Raw genomic sequence first — 25244 nt, 5'->3', positions numbered from 1 at the left:
TCTTATCTTCTCATAGTTTCCCTTCCGGAATGCCAGCCTCTTGCTTTCTGGTCCCTTCCTTGAGTACATTAACTCTTCTTCGACCAGGTATTCAAACAACAGTACACTGTGATCACTCATACCCACGGGGGCTTCAAGACCGATTTCCCTTATGTCTGAATCGCTCAGAGTGAATACTAGGTCGAGTCTTGCTGGTTCATCATTGCCTCTCATTCTCGTGGGACCCTTGACATGCTGACTTAAAAAGTTTCTAGTCGTCACCTCTAGCAGTTTCGCTCTCCATGTTTCCTCACCTCCATCTGGTTCTCTGTTTTTCCAGTCTATCCTTCCATGATTAAAGTCCCCCATGATGAGCAGATGGGATCGGTTTCTACAGGCAGCAGCGGCTGCTCTCTCAATGATAATGTTAACTGCCATGTTGTTTCTGTCATACTCTTGCCTGGGTCTTCTTTCATTTGGTGGTGGGTTATATATCACTGCTACTACTACTCTTGGTCCTCCCATCGTCATGGTTCCTGTGATGAAGTCTCTGAACCCTTCACAGTCCGAAACAACCATCTCCTCGAAACTCCATTCCTTTCTCATCAGTAGAGCCACTCCGCCTCCTTCCCTTCCTTCCCTCTCTTTCCTTATTACAGTGTAGTCCTGGGGAAACACAGCATTTGTTATGTTTCCTGAGAGTTTTGTTTCTGTGAGTCCAATTACATCTGGGTTTACTTCTTGTGTTCTTTCCCTACGTTCACTGGCCTTGTTTGTAATCCCATCTATGTTTGTGTACATGACCTTGAAGCTGACTCTCTTCTGTCCATTCTCAGTTTCTGTTGATTCCACTGGAGTTGGGGGGCAAGGGATGTCTGGGATGGGTGAGCCTAGGATGGGGGACCTGGGGGGTCTGGGGTGTGAGGGGGCTGGGAGGGTCTGGAACAGGGGGGCTAGGGGGGGGGCTGTCGTGAAGCGGCTGAGGGGGACCGGGGTTGGGGATTAGTTGGGTCATGTGATGGGGGAGCTGGAGGGGCATGTGGTGGGAGGTCACGGGTTGGGGTATGCAGGGTAGACTGGGGTGGGTTGACAGGGAGGTCAAGGGTTGGCAAGGGTAGGGGAGCCTGGGGAGGGGGGCCGGGAGGGAGCGGGGTGGGGTAGGGAGGAGAACTTAGGATGGGGAAACTGGGAAGGGCACAGGCTGGAGAAGCAGGGAAGGGCAGGGGTGCAGGAACAGTGAGGGTCTGGGGTAGTGGCTGGGGAAGAAAAAGGGCATGGGGGAACATGGGGTAGTCTGGGATCGGGGAACATGGCGGGCATGGTCAGAAGGGGGACTTTTCTGTCTGGGGAGGTGCAGGTGATTGGTGGGGGATGGCTGAGGGGTTGGTTGGTGAGAGGCTTCTGTTACAATCCTCCCTGGGGATGCTGGTCTGCTGGTGGGGGGAGTCCCACTCCCTCCTGAGGTTCCTGGAGACACTGAGCTGAGTCCTGTGGCTCCCATATCTCCACCCCTTTCTCTGCATCTCCTCCTTGTTTCTGCAGCCTTCCTTCTCTCGTCCCTTGTCATGTCCCTTTGCAGAGAGACGTCCTCGTATCCCCCTAACCTCACAAGTCTGCTCTTCCTGGATAGGATTTTCTCCCTTGTTGCCTCGTTCGTGAGCACTACCTTTATCAATCGTTTCCTTTCCCTCTTGTAGATGCCCAGCCTGAAAACTTTCTCTATGTTTCCATCTACCTCCTCCATATCCAGTCCCTCCAAGATCTCTGTCATGGTTGCTCGGTCCCTCCTTCTCCACTCCTCCCGATTGGATCCCTCTGGTTCCTGTACTCCTACAACTATAATTGTTTGTTTCCTTTCCAGCATTTTGTTCAGTGCATTTTGCAGCTTCCTGTGAGGTAGCTGCTTTCATAGCTGCTGCCTCTAGAGCGGCCTTGGCACTTGGGCTGTTCTGCAGTATTTCTGCAAAAGAGAGTCCTCCCTGGAAGGAGCCTTCCATCAGCTTCGTCCACTGTTTCCAGGAGGTTGCATACCCTGTGCTGGTTTGAATTCTGACTTTCCCTGAGTCTCTTTATCTCCTCTCTGGCTTCCTCTAACTCACTCCTTTGGTTCTGTATTAATGTTTGCATTTCCTGCAGGTCTCTGCCAAACCTCTCTTTCATGTCCTGCAGGTCTCTGCCAAACCTCTCTTTCATGTCCTGCAGGTCTCTGCCAAACCTCTCTTTCATGTCCTGCAGGTCACTGCCAAACCTCTCTTTCATGTCCTGCAGGTCTCTGCCAAACCTCTCTTTCATGTCCTGCAGGTCACTGCCAAACCTCTCTTTCATGTCCTGCAGGTCTCTGCCAAACCTCTCTTTCATGTCCTGCAGGTCACTGCCAAACCTCTCTTTCATGTCCTGCAGGTCTCTGCCAAACCTCTCTTTCATGTCCTGCAGGTCTCTGCCAAACCTCTCTTTCATGTCCTGCAGGTCACTGCCAAACCTCTCTTTCATGTCCTGCAGGTCTCTGCCAAACCTCTCTTTCATGTCCTGCAGGTCTCTGCCAAACCTCTCTTTCATGTCCTGCAGGTCACTGCCAAACCTCTCTTTCATGTCCTGCAGGTCTCTGCCAAACCTCTCTTTCATGTCCTGCAGGTCTCTGCTGAATCCCATTTTCATTTCTTGCAGGTCTCTGTTGAACCCCATTTGCATTGCCTGCATGTCTCTGCCGAATCCCCCTAATGTCTGGTTGAGCCATTCAAAGGTAGTATCCACCATTTTCCCCTGTCGCTGTATTTAGTGATGTCCCTCCATCATTTTCCCTGGCTGAGGGAAAAAAACGTCCTGGCTTTTTCTTGTGCGTGTGTTTGTGTTTATGAGTGTGTGTTTGTGAGTGCGTGCAAGTGCATGCGTGCGTGTTCGCTTGTGTGAGTGTGTGTTTGTAGGGGAGGAGAGGGGATGCCTGGGAAACTGGGGGGGGGGGGGTTAGAGGGGGCGGGATGTCACTTCAGGTCAGGTGGTCAGATAGTGGGTGGGAGTCCCGCTGTGTGGGAGGGGTTTGGGTGTAGGGGGGGAGGGGCAATCTGGTATTCTACAGAGGCAGTGTGAAAACGGGGGGGGGGGGGAGGAGATTTATGTGTGTGTGTGTGTGTGTGTGTGTGTGTGTGTGTGTGTGTGTGTGTGTGTGTGTGTGTGTGTGTGTGTGTGTGTGTGTGTGTGTGTATTTCTGGTCAGCTGCAGGGGTGAAGTGGGAGTGGGGGGGGGAGTATTTTGGTAGAGTGAGTTGGGGAGCATGCGTGCGTGCGTGAGTGCGCGCGTGTGCGGGCGGAGTAAGTGTATGGAGAGGTTAGGGGGAGAGATATTGGGAGAAAAGGAGGAGAGGCACAGAAGAGAACTATTTGTGTATGCTTAGGAGGAAGGAGAGGAAGGAGAGGAAGGAGGAGAAGGAGGGTGATAGATAGGAGGTATGGTCAGTTGTCCAACAGTTGTCAACTAAGTGTCAAAGACCGCTATCTAGCCGGTTCCCATGTATGGGGGAGGAGGGGGGGGGATGTTTTTGGGAAAGATGGGGTGGGAAAGAGGGGGTCGTGGGGGGGGGGTTATCCTGTGACTGGAGTGATGTTTCTCATAAGTAAAAACGATTCGTATTTTGATTTACTCCATCCCTTTACTGTGTATGTGTGTTTGCTTGTGTATGTGTTTGTTTGTGTATGTGTTTGCTTGTGCATGTGCGTGTCACGAGGGTCCCCAATGTGTCACACTTCTACCCGGAATGAGCCACTTTGAGTCTAAATATATATGATAAACTGAACCAGATTTCTCTTATGATTGACCTCACTGTACATCAGTTAACTGACAGAAGTAGGCAGTACTCACCGGCCAAAACCGTCCCGCTCGCACAACCAGGTGAGTTTATAATGATGTCCTTATGTCGAGGTCCTCGGTGGATTCGTCGTCTCTCCACGTGGTGTGGAGTCCCACTCTTCCACTGAGTGCCAGTGGACCGTTCCTGCTGGTTGTTTCAGTATGCTGTATCCTTTCGCTTGTTGTGTTACCGTTCACTAATTTACTGTATCACTGTTCACTATAGTCGAAGTACACCTTGACACAAGTATGTAAACATCGGCCTCGTGGCCCTTTGCTCCCCACGTGGCCTGGAGCTGTGATTATTATGTTTAACACAAAAGTTCTAGTGATATCACTGTGTTTATTTTTGTCTATGTGCGGTTATACACTTTGTGATATCCCAGTTCTGTATCAATCACTGTAAACCTAAGAAGCCCGATTTTATGGACGATTAATGCGGAGCCTCAAGCCCTCGACCTCCCACGCGGCTTCAAGTTCAAGTTCAAGTATGTTTATTGAGATAAGCAATAAATACATCTCAAAGGGATAGAGTAGCTTAGGCTATTTCTACCCCCCTTCTCTAGAGGGGTAGAAATAGCCTGTCTCGACCCGATGCTGCACTGCACCGCGCAATGTGACAGTGCAGTGTGTGACAGTGCAGTGTGCGACAGTCCCTTGAGTGACAGTCCCGTGTGTGACAGTCCAGTGTGTGACAGTCTAGTGTGTGACAGTCTAGTGTGCGACAGTCCCGCCAGTGACAGTCTAGTGCGTGATAGGCCAGTGTGTGACAGTCCCGTGTGTGACAGTCCCGTGTGTGACAGTCTACGGTGTGACAATCCCGTGTGTGAGAGTCTAGTGTGTGACAGTCCAATGTGTGACAGTCCCGTGTGTGACAGTCCACTGTGTGACAGTCCCGTGTGTGACAGTCCCGTGTGTGACAGACTACGGTGTGACAATCCCGTGTGTGAGAGTCTAGTGTGTGACAGTCCAGTGTGTGACAGTCCCATGTGTGACAGTCCACTGTGTGACAGTCCCGTGTGTGACAGTCTAATGTGAGATAGGCCAGTGTGTGACAGTCTAGTGTGTGACAGTCACGTGTGTGATAGACTAGTGCGTGACAGTCCAGTGTGTGACAGTCCAGTGCGTGACAGTCCCGTGTGTGACAGTCTAGTGTGTGACAGTCCCGTGTTGATGGGGTTCTGGGAGTTCTTCTACTCCCCAAGCTCGGCCCGAGGCCAGGCTTGACTTGTGAGAGTTTGGTCCACCAGGCTGTTGCTTGGAGCGGCCCGCAGACCCACATACCCACCACAGCCCAGTTAGTCCGGCACTGCTTGGAGGAATAAATCTAGTTTCCTTTTGAAGATGTCCACGGTTGTTCCGGCAATATTTCTTATGCTCGCTGGGAGGGTGTTGAACAACCGTGGACCTCTGATGTTTATACAGTGTTCTCTGATTGTGCCTATGGCACCCCTGCTCGTCACTGGTTCTATTCTGCATTTTCTTCCATATCGTTCACATATGGAATGTGAACAACGTTCACGTACGTTGTTATTTTACTGTGTAGATTTGGTACTTGGCCCTCTAGTATCTTCCAGGTGTATATTTATTTGATATCTCTCTCGTCTCCTTTCTAGTGAGCACATTTGGAGAGCTTTGAGACGATCCCAATAATTTAGGTGCTTTATCGCGTCTACGCGTGCAGTATATGCTCTCTGTATTCCTTCTATTTCAGCAATCTCTCCTGCTCTGAAGGGGAAAGTGAGTACTGAGCAGCACTCAAGACGGGACAAAACAAGTGACTTAAAGAGTACAACCATTGTGATGGGATCCCTGGATTTGAAAGTTCTCATAATCCATCCTATCATTTTTTCTGGCTGTCGCACTATTTGCTTGGTTATGCTCCCTAAACGTTAGGTCGTCTGACATCATTATTCCCAAATCCTTTACATGCTGTTTTCCTACTATGGGCACATTTGATTGTGTTTTGTACCCTGTATTATGTTTAAGGTCCTCATTTTTACCGTTCCTGAGTACCTTGGAATTTATCACTGTTAAACATCATGTTATTTTCTGCTGCCCAGTCGAAAACTTTATTAATATCAGCTTGAAGATTTTCAATGTCTTCAGCCGAAGTAATTTTCATACTGATTTTTGTGTCATCTGCAAAGGATGATACAAAGCTGTGACTTGTATTTTTGCCTATATCTGATATGAGAATAAGGAAAAGCAGCTGTGCAAGGATTGTACCCTGAGGTACAGAGCTTTTAACTGCGCTCGGACTAGATTTTATATGGTTGACCGTTACTCGCTGAGTCCTGTTTGACAGAAAATTGAGTATCCAGCGTCCTACTTTATCGGTTATTCCCATTGACTTAATTTTATGTGCTATCACGCCAAGGTCACATTTATCAAAAGCCTTTGCGAAGTCCGTGTATATCACATCAGCATTCTGTTTTTCTTCTAATGCCTCAGTGACTTTGTCGTAGTGCTCAAGTAGCTGTGAGAGGCATGATCTTCCCGCTCGAAATCCATGTTGGCCTGGGTTGTGAAGGTCATTGGTCTCCATGAAATTGGTGACCCTACTCCTAATCATTCTCTCAAATACTTTTATGATGTGCGATGTTAGTGCAACTGGTCTATAATTCTTTGCCAACGGTTTGCTCCCTCCCTTGTGTAGAGGGGCTAAGTCTGCTACTTTAAGTGCATCTGGTTTCTCCCCCGTGTCCAAGCTCTTCCTCCACACTATACCGAGTGCCTGTGCTTCCAGCACTTTGCATTTCTTTATAAATATTGAATTCTATGAATCAGGACCTGGGGCCGAGTGCATGGACATGTTTTAAATTTCTCTTTCAAAGTCTAGTGCGCTCGTGTTCATATCAGTTATATTTACAGTGGTTTGAATATCCTGCATAAAGAAATTGTCTGGATCTTCCACCTTCATGTTGTTTATTGGAGTGCTAAACATGTCCTCATACTGCTTTTTTAGGATTTCACTAATTTCTTTGTCATCCTCTGTGTATTAACCTTCACTTGTACGAATAGGTCCAATACTGGCAGTGGTTTTTGCTTTTTATTTCGCATATGTGAAGAAGTATTTTGGATTTTTCTTTAATTCCTGAATTGCTTTCTGTTCTAACTGCCTTTCTTCAGTTTGATATGAGTTTTAATTTCCACTCGATTTCTTCAATCTCCCTATTTAAATTATTCCTTCTTTGACGGGAAATTCGTGTCTGCATAAGCAGTTCCGTTATTTTTTACTTTCGTTTAGAGTGTCGTCTGCGTTCTCTTTCTACGTTGGATCTCTTTCTGGCTTTCCTCAAAGGAACATGTTTCAGACAGACTTGATACTCTTCCGAAGTCAGTTTTTCTATTCCTTCTGTAGGACTTGTATTACTTAAAAGTTTCCAATGGAATGTTTGTAAGTTCCCTGTATATTTTCTCCCAGTCTATCCTTTTATTATTAAAATTGAATTTAATGAATAGCCCCTCTCGATTTATCAACGTTTTAGGTCTATTCTGAGAATTGACGGTCGTTTGCACTTCAATGAGCTTGTGATCTGAGCATGTGGTATCTGATATCGTAATGTCTCTGATAATGTCTTCATTGTTAGTAAAGACCAGATCTAGAATATTTTAATTTCTCGTTGGCTCTGATATCTGCTGGTTGAGTGAAATTTTTTTACAGAATCTAAGTAGTTCTCTAATCTGTGATTGGTTAGGTCCCGATAGATTTCCTGGTATAATATTAGTTTTTGCTATTCTCCACCTGAGACTAGGCAAGTTGAAGTCTCCTAGGAAGATAATATCAGGTATCGGGTTCTCCAAATTACCAAGGCTATTTGAAAGCACTGAGAGCAGAACAATACTCTATTTTGTTTATCTGTTCTGTGAATTCCTTGGCCGTTGCATCTGACGGTTTGTATATTAGAATAATCACTAAATTTATTTTCTCTATTTTTAATCCCAGTAACTCTACCACCTAATTTGTAACGTTAAGGAGCTCCGAGCATACAAGGTCTTCCCTAATATACAGACCCAGTCCTCCATGTGACCTAATTTTCCTATCACACCTGTATAGGTTATATCCTGGAATCCAGATCTCACTGTCTAAGAATTCTAAGAATTCCCCTGCATGGGTTTCTGTGAAAGCTCCAAATACTGCATTTGACTCCGTGAGGAGGCCATTTATGAACTGTACTTTGTTGTTTCCTCTTGCTTTCAGTCCTTGTTTGTTGGCAAAGATGAATGCGGTTACTCTATTAGTGATAGTTTGACTGGGAGACTTTTTCGGCAAGCCCATTATGCGTGGACATATTGAGTTTGTTCTGACCAGTACTGATTGTTGTAGGGCAGTTGCCTGTCGTTGTTGTAGTTCCCTTTCGGTATAAAAAATTTATCGAGTTTCCTCCAAATTCATTATCCTGCTTGCCACTCTTTATGTAGAGTTTCATGCCTTTCACGTGAAAGTATGGGCAGCTGAGGTCATAGCATTTTCTGTCTTCCAGTGAGGTTTGGGACATGTCAGAATGGAAAAACCTACATATTGATCCAAATCGACACTCACCTTTCCTAAGCATATTTAAACATTTTTGGGGATGTTGGTAACTGCATTCTAATCCTTTCTTATTACCAGCATATCTATGTCTGCATATGCCCTTTGCATAAAATTTGCATAAGTCTGTCCTTCTGGTCTGACTCGCTCTATCGGGAACCGTTGTAGTGTCTGTACCTATCGACATGTCAGTGCTGTCTGTTACACTTTCTAGTTTACTGTCATCTACATCCAGGCCTACTGAGTCAGAGTTTACAACTTCCTAAGTTTCAGCTTCAGTTTCATCCCTGACTATAGCCTCTGCCCCTGGTATATTAGAATTGTTGTTGTTCCTTTCCCACTCCTTTTGGATGGCTGGTAGGCTTTCAGTGAACGATGTTTTCCGTTCATGCGTCATGTTATCTAGAAGGTTTTTTAGGATATTCCAAGCTGGCAGGTCATTTTTTACACCCAGAGCAAGTGGCCAGCTCTCAGTGCCGTGGTGTTACTCACTCCTGTACATGCCGAATGAAATCTATTCTTACAGATATAACATTCAACTCCCGTTGCCTTCGACTTTAAGGAGTTGTTACAGTGGCCACAAATTTGTTTATTTACTCCCATTTTGCCTTGTTTTGTTGTATATATCTATATATTTATAATATTATATGTATACCTTATATTTGTAATAATATATATGTTTATTTGTTCTACTGTATGGTCAGTACTTATCGCACGGTGGAGGGTGAGGGTCCCAGAGGCTGTACAGTTGACACGTTGTTGTCCCAGGCCGCGGCTGGAGGCCCTCAGGTGCCAGTTACTTGGGTTATAACACTGATATATTAATTCGCCTGTATTACAATAAGGGATTTTTTGCTATATTTCCGACTTGCAATAGTATTCACTTTCTCTATTACTAATTTCTCGATCCACATTCCCCTATTACACTTGTTGGAAACCAATTTGCTAGTAAGCACACACACACACACACACACACGGTGGGCACACGGGACGTGGGTCTATGGGGTGGGTTCTGGCACCACGTGGTGGACTCCACAAAATTCACTTGTTATTTCCTTAAAGCACAAAAGTCGGATGTCAATCACTATGGTATATTGTTTAATAAGTTGAGATGCACTTTATGAGATATCTGACTGTGTTTAGTTCCTGTATCACTGAAATATCCCGATATATATATTGTTTTTCACAGAGCTCGTGCTCACGTGTGCTTCCCCTCCCTCACCAATTGGTGAGGGAGGGGAAGCACACGTGAGCACGAGTCCGTAGTTAACTACGGACTCGTGCTCACGTGTCCTTCCCCTCCCTTACCAACTACCGACCTGTGTGTGACAGCCTAGTGCGTGACAGTCCAGTGTGTGACAGTCCCGTGTGTGAGAGAACAGTGTCTGACAGTCCCGTGTGTGACAGTCCAATGTGTGACAGTCCCGTGTGTGACAGTCCAATGTGTGACAGACCTGTGTGTGACCAGAGTGCCACGTCTGGCCTTGCAGGTGAGGACACAGAAGAGACGCTGGAGGAGAGGAACAAGTTGAAGGAGGAGCTGCTGAAGAAGTATGAGGAGGTGGCGGCGTCCTCGGGCGCCTGCACCACTGACAGCCTCGTCAAGGTCATCTCACACAAGTGGGTCCTGGCCACATATTACTAAACAGTCTTTATAATCATCTTATATTCTTGTTACTCTTTCTTACATTTTATGTGATTGTAGTACCATTGTTATTAGTACTAACATTATTACTAATATTATTATTACTGATATTTTATTATTTATATTATTTATTACTTATATTATTACTTATACTCTTCACAATATTACTGTTGTATTTTCACAGTTCATATTTAAGTATTTAGTAATTATTCAATTAAAGTAATGTTAGCATAAAGCCCGAGGCGACCATTACCAGTGTGAGCCACACAGTAATGTTAACATAAAGCCCGAGGCGACCATTACCAGTGTGAGCAACACAGTATAGTAATGTTAACATAAAGCCCGAGGCGACCATTACCAGTGTGAGCAACACAGTATAGTAATGTTAACATAAAGCCCGAGGCGACCATCACCAGTGTGAGCCACACAGTACAGTAATGTTAACATAAAGCCCGAGGCGACCATTACCAGTGTGAGCCACACAGTATAGTAATGTTAACATAAAGCCCGAGGCGACCATTACCAGTGTGAGCCACACAGTATAGTAATGTTAACATAAAGCCCGAGGCGACCATTACCAGTGTGAGCCACACAGTATAGTAATGTTAACATAAAGCCCGAGGCGACCATTACCAGTGTGAGCCACACAGTATAGTAATGTTAACATAAAGCCCGAGGCGACCATTACCAGTGTGAGCCACACAGTATAGTAATGTTAACATAAAGCCCGAGGCGACCATTACCAGTGTGAGCCACACAGTACAGTAATGTTAACATAAAGCCCGAGGCGACCATTACCAGTGTGAGCCACACAGTAATGTTAACATAAAGCCCGAGGCGACCATTACCAGTGTGAGCCACACAGTAATGTTAACATAAAGCCCGAGGCGACCATTACCAGTGTGAGCCACACAGTACAGTAATCACAGTTCTCATTTTCAGACTTGACAAGTTATCAGAATACCTGAAGCGAGACGACGACCAGGAGGACGAGTGAGTACAGGCGGGAGCAAGTTAGACTTGTGACGTACTTAACTTGTGAAAGCAAGACACACTTAAGCCTTGCTCTTGTTGCAGCATGTGACACACTTAAGCTTTGCTGTTGTTGCACAATGAGACACACTTAAGTCTTGCTGTTGTTGTAGCATGATACATTTTCAGTCTTGCTGTTGTGGAAACATGAGACACTTAAAGTTTTGCTGTTGTGGAAGCATGAGACACTTTAAGTCATGCTATTGTGGAAGCATGAGACACATTAAGTCATGCTATTGTGGAAGCATGAGACACTTTAAGTCATGCTATTGTGGAAGCATGAGACACTTTAAGTCTTGCTATTGTGGAAGCATGAGACACTTTAAGTCATGCTATTGTGGAAGTATGAGACACTTTAAGTCATGCTATTGTGGAAGCATGAGACACTTTAAGTCATGCTATTGTGGAAGCATGAGACACTTTAAGTCATGCTATTGTGGAAGTATGAGACATACAGGTCTTGCTGTTATGGTAACATGGGACACATTTAAATCCAGAAGATATGGGAAAATCTGAATGTCTGCTAAGCTTTAATTACCGCTTGTAATAAGAGGGTCGAACACTCCTCCTTTATCCCAGCCTCAGCACTCAATATACTGTGGACAGCGGTATCCAGGGTCAAGAATAGACAGCAATATTTGCCATTATACTGTGGACGGAGGTGTCAAGGTTCCAAAATTGACAGAAATATCTCTCATTATACTGTGGACTGTAGTGTCAAGGGTCCGGGATGGACAACAATATCTGTCATTATACTATGGACGGTGGTGTCAAGGGTCCAGACACCAACGGCCTCAAATATGCCGGAATAAATGAAGGGAAGTTTTTCCAACATGAACGGTCCTTAGTAAAATCATGTTGTTAATCTTTTATTTCGTTATGTTTCTCAAGATGAGTGAATAGCGTTTGCATAAATTGATTCATTAAATTTTCCACCAATAGAAGTTAGGGAATAAATAAATATTTGTATTAACGAACTATGGAAACTATTTTTTCCAGTGATGCTGATGAGGATGATGAGGACGAGGATGATGAGGACGAGGATGACGAGGACGAGGATGACGAGGATGAGGAGAATAATAAAAACGGTGATACATTGACCAACGAAATCGAAACATCTGGCAGCCAATCAACTCTGAAAGAAGAACCAGCCGACGAATGTGTTGACCTCAGCCAACACAAACAGTCTGATGAGGCAGACACCGCTGAGCAGGTCAAGGTATGAAACAAGGGGTGTGCCGTCTTTCCACAGAAATTATTATTTTGAGGCAGAAGCGTCGGGCAGTTCTCAGCACTGCGTCAGCTACACTTCATGCACAAGTGCTCAGCACTGCGTCAGCTACACTTCATGCAGCAGTGCTCAGCACTGCGTCAGCTACACTTCATGAAGCAGTGCTCAGCACTGCGTCAGCTACACTTCATGCAGCAGTGCTCAGCACTGCGTCAGCTACACTTCATGCAGCAGTGCTCAGCACTGCGTCAGCTACACTTCATGCACCAGTGCTCAGCACTGCGTCAGCTACACTTCGTGCAGCAGTGCTCAGCACTGCGTCAGCTACGCTTCATGCACCAGTGCTCAGCACTGCGTCAGCTACACTTCATGCACCAGTGCTCAGCACTGCGTCAGCTACACTTCGTGCAGCAGTGCTCAGCACTGCGTCAGCTACACTTCATGCACCAGTGCTCAGCACTGCGTCAGCTACACTTCATGCACCAGTGCTCAGCACTGCGTCAGCTACGCCTCACGCACCAGTGCTCATTTTTTTAATGCCAGAGAAAGTAGGACCCAGCACGAAACTCAGAAGGAAAAGTGTAAATTGCCTCAATGGCCATAAGAACGCAGTTGTGTTCAAATATTATATTTCCATGTAGTGTCATGTCTTTTAGAAACCCAAAAATCAATGAGCAATCGAAGCATTTGGAGAAAAGTCATCACGAATGTAAACTTCTAAATTCAGCAGGACGTCAGTGGTGCTTAGACGCTTGTGAAACACAATTATTCAGTATGAGGAAAGAATTAGGTTCAACAATAGCACAAAATGTACATTATTATACATAAAAAAAAACTTACAGAGCCAACTCATTAGGCCAGTGGGGCGAAAGTTACTAGGTGAGGTGCCGTGTATCCTGGGTGTTAGTGGGAAAGTCGCCCTTCTCGACTCAGGCCTCAGGTTGCATAGCACTTTATTGTACATTGCGATTCTTGCCCACCGCCTTGGAGCTAGCTGCAAAGGGACATGATGGACTGAAGTTCACTACGGACGATGAAATGGTTGTATGAGAGCCGAAGGTGAGGTCCAAGGGCTGAGACTCAACTCGGTACTGACTCGTAAGGACAACACCAGCACCACAACACCAGCACCACAACACCAGATCCACAACACCAGCTCCACAACACCAGCACCACAACACCAGCACCACAACACCAGCACCACAACACCACAACACCAGCAAAACAACACCAGCACCACAACACCAGCTCCACAACACCAGCTCCACAACACCAGCACCACAACACCAGCTCCACAACACCAGCTCCACAACACCAGCTCCACAACACCAGCTCCACATCACCAGCTCCACATCACCAGCTCCACAACACCAGCTCCACATCACCAGCTCCACAACACCAGCTCCACAACACCAGCTCCACAACACCAGCTCCACAACACCAGCACCACAACACCAGCACCACAACACCAGCACCACAACACCACAACACCAGCACCACAACACCAGCACCACAACACCAGCTCCACAACACCAGCTCCACAACACCAGCACCACAACACCAGCTCCACAACACCAGCTCCACAACACCAGCTCCACAACACCAGCACCACAACACCAGCACCACAACACCAGCTCCACAACACCAGCACCACAACACCAGCTCCACAACACCAGCTCCACAACACCAGCTCCAATACACCAGCTCCAAAACACCAGCTCCACAACACCAGCACCCCAACACCAGGTCCACAACACCAGGTCCACAACACCAGGTCCACAACACCAGCTCCACAACACCAGCTCCACAACACCAGCTCCACAACACAAGCTACACAACACCAGCACCATAACACCAACTCCACAACACCAGCTCCACAACACCACCACCACCACCTCCACAACACCAGCTCCACAACACCAGTTCCTCCACACCAGCTCCACAACACCAGCAACACAACACCAGCTCCACAACACCAGCACCACAACACCAGCTCCACAACACCAGCTCCACAACACCAGCACCACAACACCAGCTCAACAAAACGAACTTTACAACACAAGGTCCACAACACCAGGTCCACAACACCAGCTCCACAACACCAGCTCCACAACACCAGCTCCACAACACCAGGTCCACAACACCAGCTCCACAACACTAGCTCCACAACACCAGCTCCACAACACCAGGTCCACAACACCAGCTCCACAACACCAGCACCCCAACACCAGCTCCACAACACCAGCTCCACAACACCAGCTCCACAACACCAGCTCCACAACACCAGCTCCACAATACCAGGTCCACATCACCTGGTCCACAACACCAGCTCCACAACACCAGCTTCACAACACAAGCTCAATATCACCAGCTCCACAATACCAGCTCCACAACACCAGCTCTACAACACCAACTCCACAACACCAGCTCCCCAACTCCAGCTCCACAACTCCAGCTCCTCAACACCAGCACCACAACACCAGCACCACAACACCAGCTCCACATCACCAGCTCCAAAACACCAGCTCCACAATACCAGGTCGACAACACCAGCACCACAACACCAGCACCACAACACCAGCTCCACATCACCAGCTTCACAACACCAGCTCCAAAACACCAGCTCCACAACACCAGCTACACAATACCAGCACCATAACACCAGCACCACAACACCAGCTCCACAACACTAGCTCCACAACACCAGCTCAACATAACTTGCTCCACAACACCAGCTCCACAACACTAGCTCCACAACACCAGCTCCACAACACCAAATCCACAACACCAGCTCCACAACACCAAATCCACAACACCAAATCCACAACACCATCTCCACAACACCAGCACCACAACACCAGCACCACAACACCAGCACCACAACACCAGCACCACAACACCAGCTCCACAACACCAGCTCCAAAACACCAGCACCACAACACCAGCACCACAACACCAGCACCACAACACCAGGACCACAACACCAGCTCCACAACACCAGCTCCACAACACCAGCTCCACAACACCAGCACCACAACACCAGCACCACAACACCAGCACCACAACACCAGCACCACAACACCAGCTCCACAACACCAGCTCCACAACACCAGCTCCACAACACCAGCACCACAACACCAGCTCCACAACACCAGCACCACAACACCAGCTCCACAACACCACCACCACCACCTCCACAACACCACCACCTCCACAACACCTGCTCAACAACACCAGATCCACAACACCAGCTCCTCCACACCAGCTCCACAACACCAGCTCCACAACACCAGCACCACAACACCAGCTCAACAAAACGAACTATACAACACCAGCTCTACAACACCAGCTCCACAACATCAGCTCCACAACACCAGCTCCACAACACCAGCTCCACAACACCAGCACCACAACACCAGCTCCACAACACCAGCTCCACAACACTAGCACCACAAAACCAGCTCCACAACACCAGCTCCACAACACCAGCTCCACAACACCAGCTGCACAACACCAGCTCCACAACACCAGGTCCACAACACCAGGTCCACAACACCAGCTCCACAACACCAGGTCTACAACACCAGCTCCACAACACCAGGTCAACAACACCAGGTCCACAACACCAGCTCCACAACACCAGGTCCACAACACCAGCTCCACAACACCAGCTCCACAACACCAGCTCCACTACACCAGCTCCAAAACACCAGCTCCACAACACCAGCACCCCAACACCAGCTCCACAACACCAGGTCCACAACACCAGCTCCACAACATCAGCTCCACAACACCAGCTCCACAACACCAGCTCCACTACACCAGCTCCAAAACACCAGCTCCACAACACCAGCACCCCAACACCACCTCCACAACACCAGCTCCACAATACCAGGTCCACAACACCAGCTCCATAACACCAGGTCCACAACACCAGCTCCACAACACCAGCACCCCAACACCAGCTCCACAACACCAGCTCCACAACACCAGCTCCACAACACCAGCTCCACAACACCAGCTCCACAACACCAGGTCCACAACACCAGCTCCACAACACCAGCTACACAACACCAGCACCATAACACCAACTCCACAACACCAGCTCCACAACACCACCACCACCAGCTCCACAACACCTGCTCAACAACACCAGCTCCACAACACCAGCTCCTCCATACCAGCTCCACAACACCAGCAACGCAACACCAGCACCATAACACCAACTCCACAACACCAGCTCCACGTCAACACCAGCTCCACAACACCAGGTCCACAACACCAGGTCCACAACACCAGGTCCACAACACCAGGTCCACAACACCAGCTCCACAACACCAGCTCCACAACACCAGCTCCACAACACCATGTACACAACACCAGCTCCACAACACCAGGTCCACAACACCAGGTCCACAACACCAGGTCCACAACACCAGGTCCACAACACCAGCTCCACAACACCAGCTCCACTACACCAGCTCCAAAACACCAGCTCCACAACACCAGCTCCACAACACCAGCTCCACAACACCAGCTCCACAACACCAGGTCCACAACACCAGCTCCACAACACCAGGTCCACATCACCTGGTCCACAACACCAGCTCCACAACACCAGCTTCACAACACAAGCTCAATATCACCAGCTCCACAATACCAGCTCCACAACACCAGCTCTACAACACCAACTCCACAACACCAGCTCCCAACTCCAGCGCCACAACACCAGCTCCTCAACACCAGCACCACAACACCAGCACCACAACACCAGCTCCACATCACCAGCTCCAAAACACCAGCTCCACAATACCAGCTCGACAACACCAGCACCACAACACCAGCACCACAACACCAGCTCCACATCACCAGCTTCACAACACTAGCTCCACAACACCAGCTCAACATAACTTGCTCCACAACACCAGCTCCACAACACTAGCTCCACAACACCAGCTCAACATAACTTTCTCCACAACACCAGCTCCACAACACCAAATCCACAACACCAAATCCACATCACCATCTCCACAACACCAGCACCACAACACCAGCACCACAACACCAGCACCACAACACCAGCTCCACAACACCAGCTCCAAAACACCAGCACCACAACACCAGCACCACAACACCAGCACCACAACACCAGCTCCACAACACCAGCTCCACAACACCAGCACCAGAACACCAGCACCACAACACCAGCACCACAACACCAGCACCACAACACCAGCACCACAACACCAGCTCCACAACACCAGCTCCACAACACCAGCTCCACAACACCAGCTCCACAACACCAGCACCACAACACCAGCTCCACAACACCAGCACCACAACACCAGCACCACAACACCAGCTCCACAATACCAGCTCCACAACACCAGCTCCACAACACCAACTCCACAACACCAGCTCCACAACACCACCACCACCACCTCCACAACACCACCACCTCCACAACACCTGCTCAACAACACCAGATCCACAACACCAGCTCATCCACACCAGCTCCACAACACCAGCTCCACAACACCAACACCACAACACCAGCTCAACAAAACGAACTATACAACACCAGCTCTACAACACCAGCTCCACAACATCAGCTCCACAACACCAGCTCCACAACACCAGCTCCACAACACCAGCACCACAACACCAGCTCCACAACACCAGCTCCACAACACTAGCACCACAACACCAGCTCCACAACACCAGCTCCACAACACCAGCTCCACAACACCAGCTCCACAACACCAGCTCCACTACACCAGCTCCAAAACACCAGCTCCACAACACCAGCACCCCAACACCACCTCCACAACACCAGCTCCACAATACCAGGTCCACAACACCAGCTCCATAACACCAGGTCCACAACACCAGCTCCACAACACCAGCACCCCAACACCAGCTCCACAACACCAGCTCCACAACACCAGCTCCACAACACCAGCTCCACAACACCAGGTCCACAACACCAGGTCCACAACACCAGCTCCACAACACCAGCTACACAACACCAGCACCATAACACCAACTCCACAACACCAGCTCCACAACACCACCACTACTAGCTCCACAACACCTGCTCAACAACACCAGCTCCACAACACCAGCTCCTCCATACCAGCTCCACAACACCAGCAACGCAACACCAGCACCATAACACCAACTCCACAACACCAGCTCCACGTCAACACCAGCTCCACAACACCAGCTCAACAAAACGAACTTTACAACACAAGGTCCACAACACCAGGTCCACAACACCAGGTCCACAACACCAGGTCCACAACACCAGCTCCACAACACCAGCTCCACAACACCATGTACACAACACCAGCTCCACAACACCAGGTCCACAACACCAGGTCCACAACACCAGGTCCACAACACCAGGTCCACAACACCAGCTCCACAACACCAGCTCCACTACACCAGCTCCAAAACACCAGCTCCACAACACCAGCTCCACAACACCAGCTCCACAACACCAGTTCCACAACACCAGCTCCACAACACCAGGTCCACATCACCTGGTCCACAACACCAGCTCCACAACACCAGCTTCACAACACAAGCTCAATATCACCAGCTCCACAATACCAGCTCCACAACACCAGCTCTACAACACCAACTCCACAACACCAGCTCCCAACTCCAGCTCCACAACACCAGCTCTTCAACACCAGCACCACAACACCAGCACCACAACACCAGCTCCACATCACCAGCTCCAAAACACCAGCTCCACAATACCAGCTCGACAACACCAGCACCACAACACCAGCACCACAACACCAGCTCCACATCACCAGCTTCACAACACCAGCTCCAAAACACCAGCTCCACAACACCAGCTACACAACACCAGCACCATAACACCAGCACCACAACACCAGCTCCACAACACTAGCTCCACAACACCAGCTCAACATAACTTGCTCCACAACACCAGCTCCACAACACTAGCTCCACAACACCAGCTCAACATAACTTTCTCCACAACACCAGCTCCACAACACCAAATCCACAACACCAAATCCACATCACCATCTCCACAACACCAGCACCACAACACCAGCACCACAACACCAGCACCACAACACCAGCTCCACAACACCAGCTCCAAAACACCAGCACCACAACACCAGCACCACAACACCAGCACCACAACACCAGCTCCACAACACCAGTTCCACAACACCAGCTCCACAACACCAGCTCCACAACACCAGCACCAGAACACCAGCACCACAACACCAGCACCACAACACCAGCACCACAACACCAGCACCACAACACCAGCTCCACAACACCAGCTCCACAACACCAGCTCCACAACACCAGCTCCACAACACCAGCACCACAACACCAGCTCCACAACACCAGCACCACAACACCAGCACCACAACACCAGCTCCACAATACCAGCTCCACAACACCAGCTCCACAACACCAACTCCACAACACCAGCTCCACAACACCACCACCACCACCTCCACAACACCACCACCTCCACAACACCTGCTCAACAACACCAGATCCACAACACCAGCTCCTCCACACCAGGTCCACAACACCAGCTCCACAACACCAACACCACAACACCAGCTCAACAAAACGAACTATACAACACCAGCTCTACAACACCAGCTCCACAACATCAGCTCCACAACACCAGCTCCACAACACCAGCTCCACAACACCAGCACCACAACACCAGCTCCACAACACCAGCTCCACAACACTAGCACCACAACACCAGCTCCACAACACCAGCTCCACAACACCAGCTCCACAACACCAGCTCCACAACACCAGCTCCACTACACCAGCTCCAAAACACCAGCTCCACAACACCAGCACCCCAACACCAGCTACACAACACCAGGTCCACAACACCAGCTCCACAACATCAGCTCCACAACACCAGCTCCACAACACCAGCTCCACTACACCAGCTCCAAAACACCAGCTCCACAACACCAGCACCCCAACACCAGCTCCACAACACCAGCTCCACAACACCAGGTCCACAACATCAGCTCCATAACACCAGGTCCACAACACCAGCTCCACAACACCAGCTCCACAACACCAGCTCCAATACACCAACTCCAAAACACCAGCTCCACAACACCAGCACCACAACACCAGCTCCACAACACCAGGTCCACAACACCAGCTCCACAACACCAGCACCCCAACACCAGCTCCACAACACCAGGTCCACAACACCAGCTCCACAACACCAGGTCCACAACACCAGGTCCACAACACCAGCTCCACAACACCAGGTCCACAACACCAGCTCCACAACACCAGCTCCACAACACCAGCTCCACTACACCAGCTCCAAAACACCAGCTCCACAACACCAGCACCCCAACACCAGCTCCACAACACCAGGTCCACAACACCAGCTCCACAACATCAGCTCCACAACACCAGCTCCACAACACCAGCTCCACTACACCAGCTCCAAAACACCAGCTCCACAACACCAGCACCCCAACACCACCTCCACAACACCAGCTCCACAATACCAGGTCCACAACACCAGCTCCATAACACCAGGTCCACAACACCAGCTCCACAACACCAGCACCCCAACACCAGCTCCACAACACCAGCTCCACAACACCAGCTCCACAACACCAGGTCCACAACACCAGCTCCACAACACCAGGTCCACAACACCAGCTCCACAACACCAGCTACACAACACCAGCACCATAACACCAACTCCACAACACCAGCTCCACAACACCACCACCACCAGCTCCACAACACCTGCTCAACAACACCAGCTCCACAACACCAGCTCCTCCATACCAGCTCCACAACACCAGCAACGCAACACCAGCACCATAACACCAACTCCACAACACCAGCTCCACGTCAACACCAGCTCCACAACACCAGCTCAACAAAACGAACTTTACAACACAAGGTCCACAACACTAGGTCCACAACACCAGGTCCACAACACCAGGTCCACAACACCAGCTCCACAACACCAGCTCCACAACACCAGCTCCACAACACCATGTAAACAACACCAGCTCCACAACACCAGGTCCACAACACCAGGTCCACAACACCAGGTCCACAACACCAGGTCCACAACACCAGGTCCACAACACCAGGTCCACAACACCAGCTCCACTACACCAGCTCCAAAACACCAGCTCCACAACACCAGCTCCACAACACCAGCTCCACAACACCAGGTCCACAACACCAGCTCCACAACACCAGGTCCACATCACCTGGTCCACAACACCAGCTCCACAACACCAGCTTCACAACACAAGCTCAATATCACCAGCTCCACAATACCAGCTCCACAACACCAGCTCTACAACACCAACTCCACAACACCAGCTCCCAACTCCAGCTCCACAACACCAGCTCCTCAACACCAGCACCACAACACCAGCACCACAACACCAGCTCCACATCACCAGCTCCAAAACACCAGCTCCACAATACCAGCTCGACAACACCAGCACCACAACACCAGCACCACAACACCAGCTCCACATCACCAGCTTCACAACACCAGCTCCAAAACACCAGCTCCACAACACCAGCTACACAACACCAGCACCATAACAATAGCACCACAACACCAGCTCCACAACACTAGCTCCACAACACCAGCTCAACATAACTTGCTCCACAACACCAGCTCCACAACACTAGCTCCACAACACCAGCTCAACATAACTTTCTCCACAACACCAGCTCCACAACACCAAATCCACAACACCAAATCCACATCACCATCTCCACAACACCAGTACCACAACACCAGCACCACAACACCAGCACCACAACACCAGCTCCACAACACCAGCTCCAAAACACCAGCACCACAACACCAGCACCACAACACCAGCACCACAACACCAGCTCCACAACACCAGTTCCACAACACCAGCTCCACAACACCAGCTCCACAACACCAGCACCAGAACACCAGCACCACAACACCAGCACCACAACACCAGCACCACAACACCAGCACCACAACACCAGCTCCACAACACCAGCTCCACAACACCAGCTCCACAACACCAGCTCCACAACACCAGCACCACAACACCAGCTCCACAACACCAGCACCACAACACCAGCACCACAACACCAGCTCCACAATACCAGCTCCACAACACCAGCTCCACAACACCAACTCCACAACACCAGCTCCACAACACCACCACCACCACCTCCACAACACCACCACCTCCACAACACCTGCTCAACAACACCAGATCCACAACACCAGCTCCTCCACACCAGCTCCACAACACCAGCTTCACAACACCAACACCACAACACCAGCTCAACAAAACGAACTATACAACACCAGCTCTACAACACCAGCTCCACAACATCAGCTCCACAACACCAGCTCCACAACACCAGCTCCACAACACCAGCACCACAACACCAGCTCCACAACACCAGCTCCAGAACACTAGCACCACAACACCAGCTCCACAACACCAGCTCCACAACACCAGCTCCACAACACCAGCTCCACAACACCAGCTCCACAACACCAGCTCCACTACACCAGCTCCAAAACACCAGCTCCTCAACACCAGCACCATAACACCAACTCCACAACACCAGCTCCACAACACCACCACTACTAGCTCCACAACACCTGCTCAACAACACCAGCTCCACAACACCAGCTCCTCCATACCAGCTCCACAACACCAGCAACGCAACACCAGCACCATAACACCAACTCCACAACACCAGCTCCACGTCAACACCAGCTCCACAACACCAGCTCAACAAAACGAACTTTACAACACAAGGTCCACAACACCAGGTCCACAACACCAGGTCCACAACACCAGGTCCACAACACCAGCTCCACAACACCAGCTCCACAACACCATGTACACAACACCAGCTCCACAACACCAGGTCCACAACACCAGGTCCACAACACCAGGTCCACAACACCAGGTCCACAACACCAGCTCCACAACACCAGCTCCACTACACCAGCTCCAAAACACCAGCTCCACAACACCAGCTCCACAACACCAGCTCCACAACACCAGTTCCACAACACCAGCTCCACAACACCAGGTCCACATCACCTGGTCCACAACACCAGCTCCACAACACCAGCTTCACAACACAAGCTCAATATCACCAGCTCCACAATACCAGCTCCACAACACCAGCTCTACAACACCAACTCCACAACACCAGCTCCCAACTCCAGCTCCACAACACCAGCTCTTCAACACCAGCACCACAACACCAGCACCACAACACCAGCTCCACATCACCAGCTCCAAAACACCAGCTCCACAATACCAGCTCGACAACACCAGCACCACAACACCAGCACCACAACACCAGCTCCACATCACCAGCTTCACAACACCAGCTCCAAAACACCAGCTCCACAACACCAGCTACACAACACCAGCACCATAACACCAGCACCACAACACCAGCTCCACAACACTAGCTCCACAACACCAGCTCAACATAACTTGCTCCACAACACCAGCTCCACAACACTAGCTCCACAACACCAGCTCAACATAACTTTCTCCACAACACCAGCTCCACAACACCAAATCCACAACACCAAATCCACATCACCATCTCCACAACACCAGCACCACAACACCAGCACCACAACACCAGCACCACAACACCAGCTCCACAACACCAGCTCCAAAACACCAGCACCACAACACCAGCACCACAACACCAGCACCACAACACCAGCTCCACAACACCAGTTCCACAACACCAGCTCCACAACACCAGCTCCACAACACCAGCACCAGAACACCAGCACCACAACACCAGCACCACAACACCAGCACCACAACACCAGCACCACAACACCAGCTCCACAACACCAGCTCCACAACACCAGCTCCACAACACCAGCTCCACAACACCAGCACCACAACACCAGCTCCACAACACCAGCACCACAACACCAGCACCACAACACCAGCTCCACAATACCAGCTCCACAACACCAGCTCCACAACACCAACTCCACAACACCAGCTCCACAACACCACCACCACCACCTCCACAACACCACCACCTCCACAACACCTGCTCAACAACACCAGATCCACAACACCAGCTCCTCCACACCAGGTCCACAACACCAGCTCCACAACACCAACACCACAACACCAGCTCAACAAAACGAACTATACAACACCAGCTCTACAACACCAGCTCCACAACATCAGCTCCACAACACCAGCTCCACAACACCAGCTCCACAACACCAGCACCACAACACCAGCTCCACAACACCAGCTCCACAACACTAGCACCACAACACCAGCTCCACAACACCAGCTCCACAACACCAGCTCCACAACACCAGCTCCACAACACCAGCTCCACTACACCAGCTCCAAAACACCAGCTCCACAACACCAGCACCCCAACACCAGCTACACAACACCAGGTCCACAACACCAGCTCCACAACATCAGCTCCACAACACCAGCTCCACAACACCAGCTCCACTACACCAGCTCCAAAACACCAGCTCCACAACACCAGCACCCCAACACCAGCTCCACAACACCAGCTCCACAACACCAGGTCCACAACATCAGCTCCATAACACCAGGTCCACAACACCAGCTCCACAACACCAGCTCCACAACACCAGCTCCAATACACCAACTCCAAAACACCAGCTCCACAACACCAGCACCACAACACCAGCTCCACAACACCAGGTCCACAACACCAGCTCCACAACACCAGCACCCCAACACCAGCTCCACAACACCAGGTCCACAACACCAGCTCCACAACACCAGGTCCACAACACCAGGTCCACAACACCAGCTCCACAACACCAGGTCCACAACACCAGCTCCACAACACCAGCTCCACAACACCAGCTCCACTACACCAGCTCCAAAACACCAGCTCCACAA

The 25244-nt window shown here is 49.9% G+C and overlaps 2 protein-coding genes across 2 annotated transcripts in view; one reads left to right on the top strand and one right to left on the bottom strand.

Moving 5' to 3' along the window:
• Positions 1-1848: 1848 nt before the first annotated feature.
• LOC138353165 (apolipoprotein E-like) lies at positions 1849-2733 on the bottom strand. The gene has a single exon (XM_069306031.1). The coding sequence runs from the start codon at positions 2731-2733 to the stop codon at positions 1849-1851; it is 885 nt and encodes a 294-aa protein (XP_069162132.1).
• Positions 2734-4255: 1522 nt separating this feature from the next.
• Positions 4256-25244, top strand: part of LOC138353164 (trigger factor-like) — a 152718-nt gene continuing 131729 nt past the window's right edge. The window contains exons 1-5 of the mRNA XM_069306030.1: positions 4256-4307; positions 5534-5559; positions 9822-9973; positions 10941-10991; positions 12030-12249. Of these exons, the coding sequence (XP_069162131.1) occupies positions 4256-4307; positions 5534-5559; positions 9822-9973; positions 10941-10991; positions 12030-12249 (501 nt within the window). The remainder of the gene's footprint in view (positions 4308-5533; positions 5560-9821; positions 9974-10940; positions 10992-12029; positions 12250-25244) is intronic.

This window comes from Procambarus clarkii, chromosome 56 (assembly GCF_040958095.1).
Source record: "Procambarus clarkii isolate CNS0578487 chromosome 56, FALCON_Pclarkii_2.0, whole genome shotgun sequence".
Lineage (NCBI taxonomy): Eukaryota > Metazoa > Arthropoda > Malacostraca > Decapoda > Cambaridae > Procambarus > Procambarus clarkii.
This window is presented reverse-complemented; position numbering and strand designations above follow the sequence as displayed.

What these genes read in the sequence shown, in the direction of transcription:
- LOC138353165 (XM_069306031.1), bottom strand. Translation starts at nt 2,733, where the DNA reads ATGGTGGATACTACCTTTGAATGGCTCAACCAGACATTAGGGGGATTC.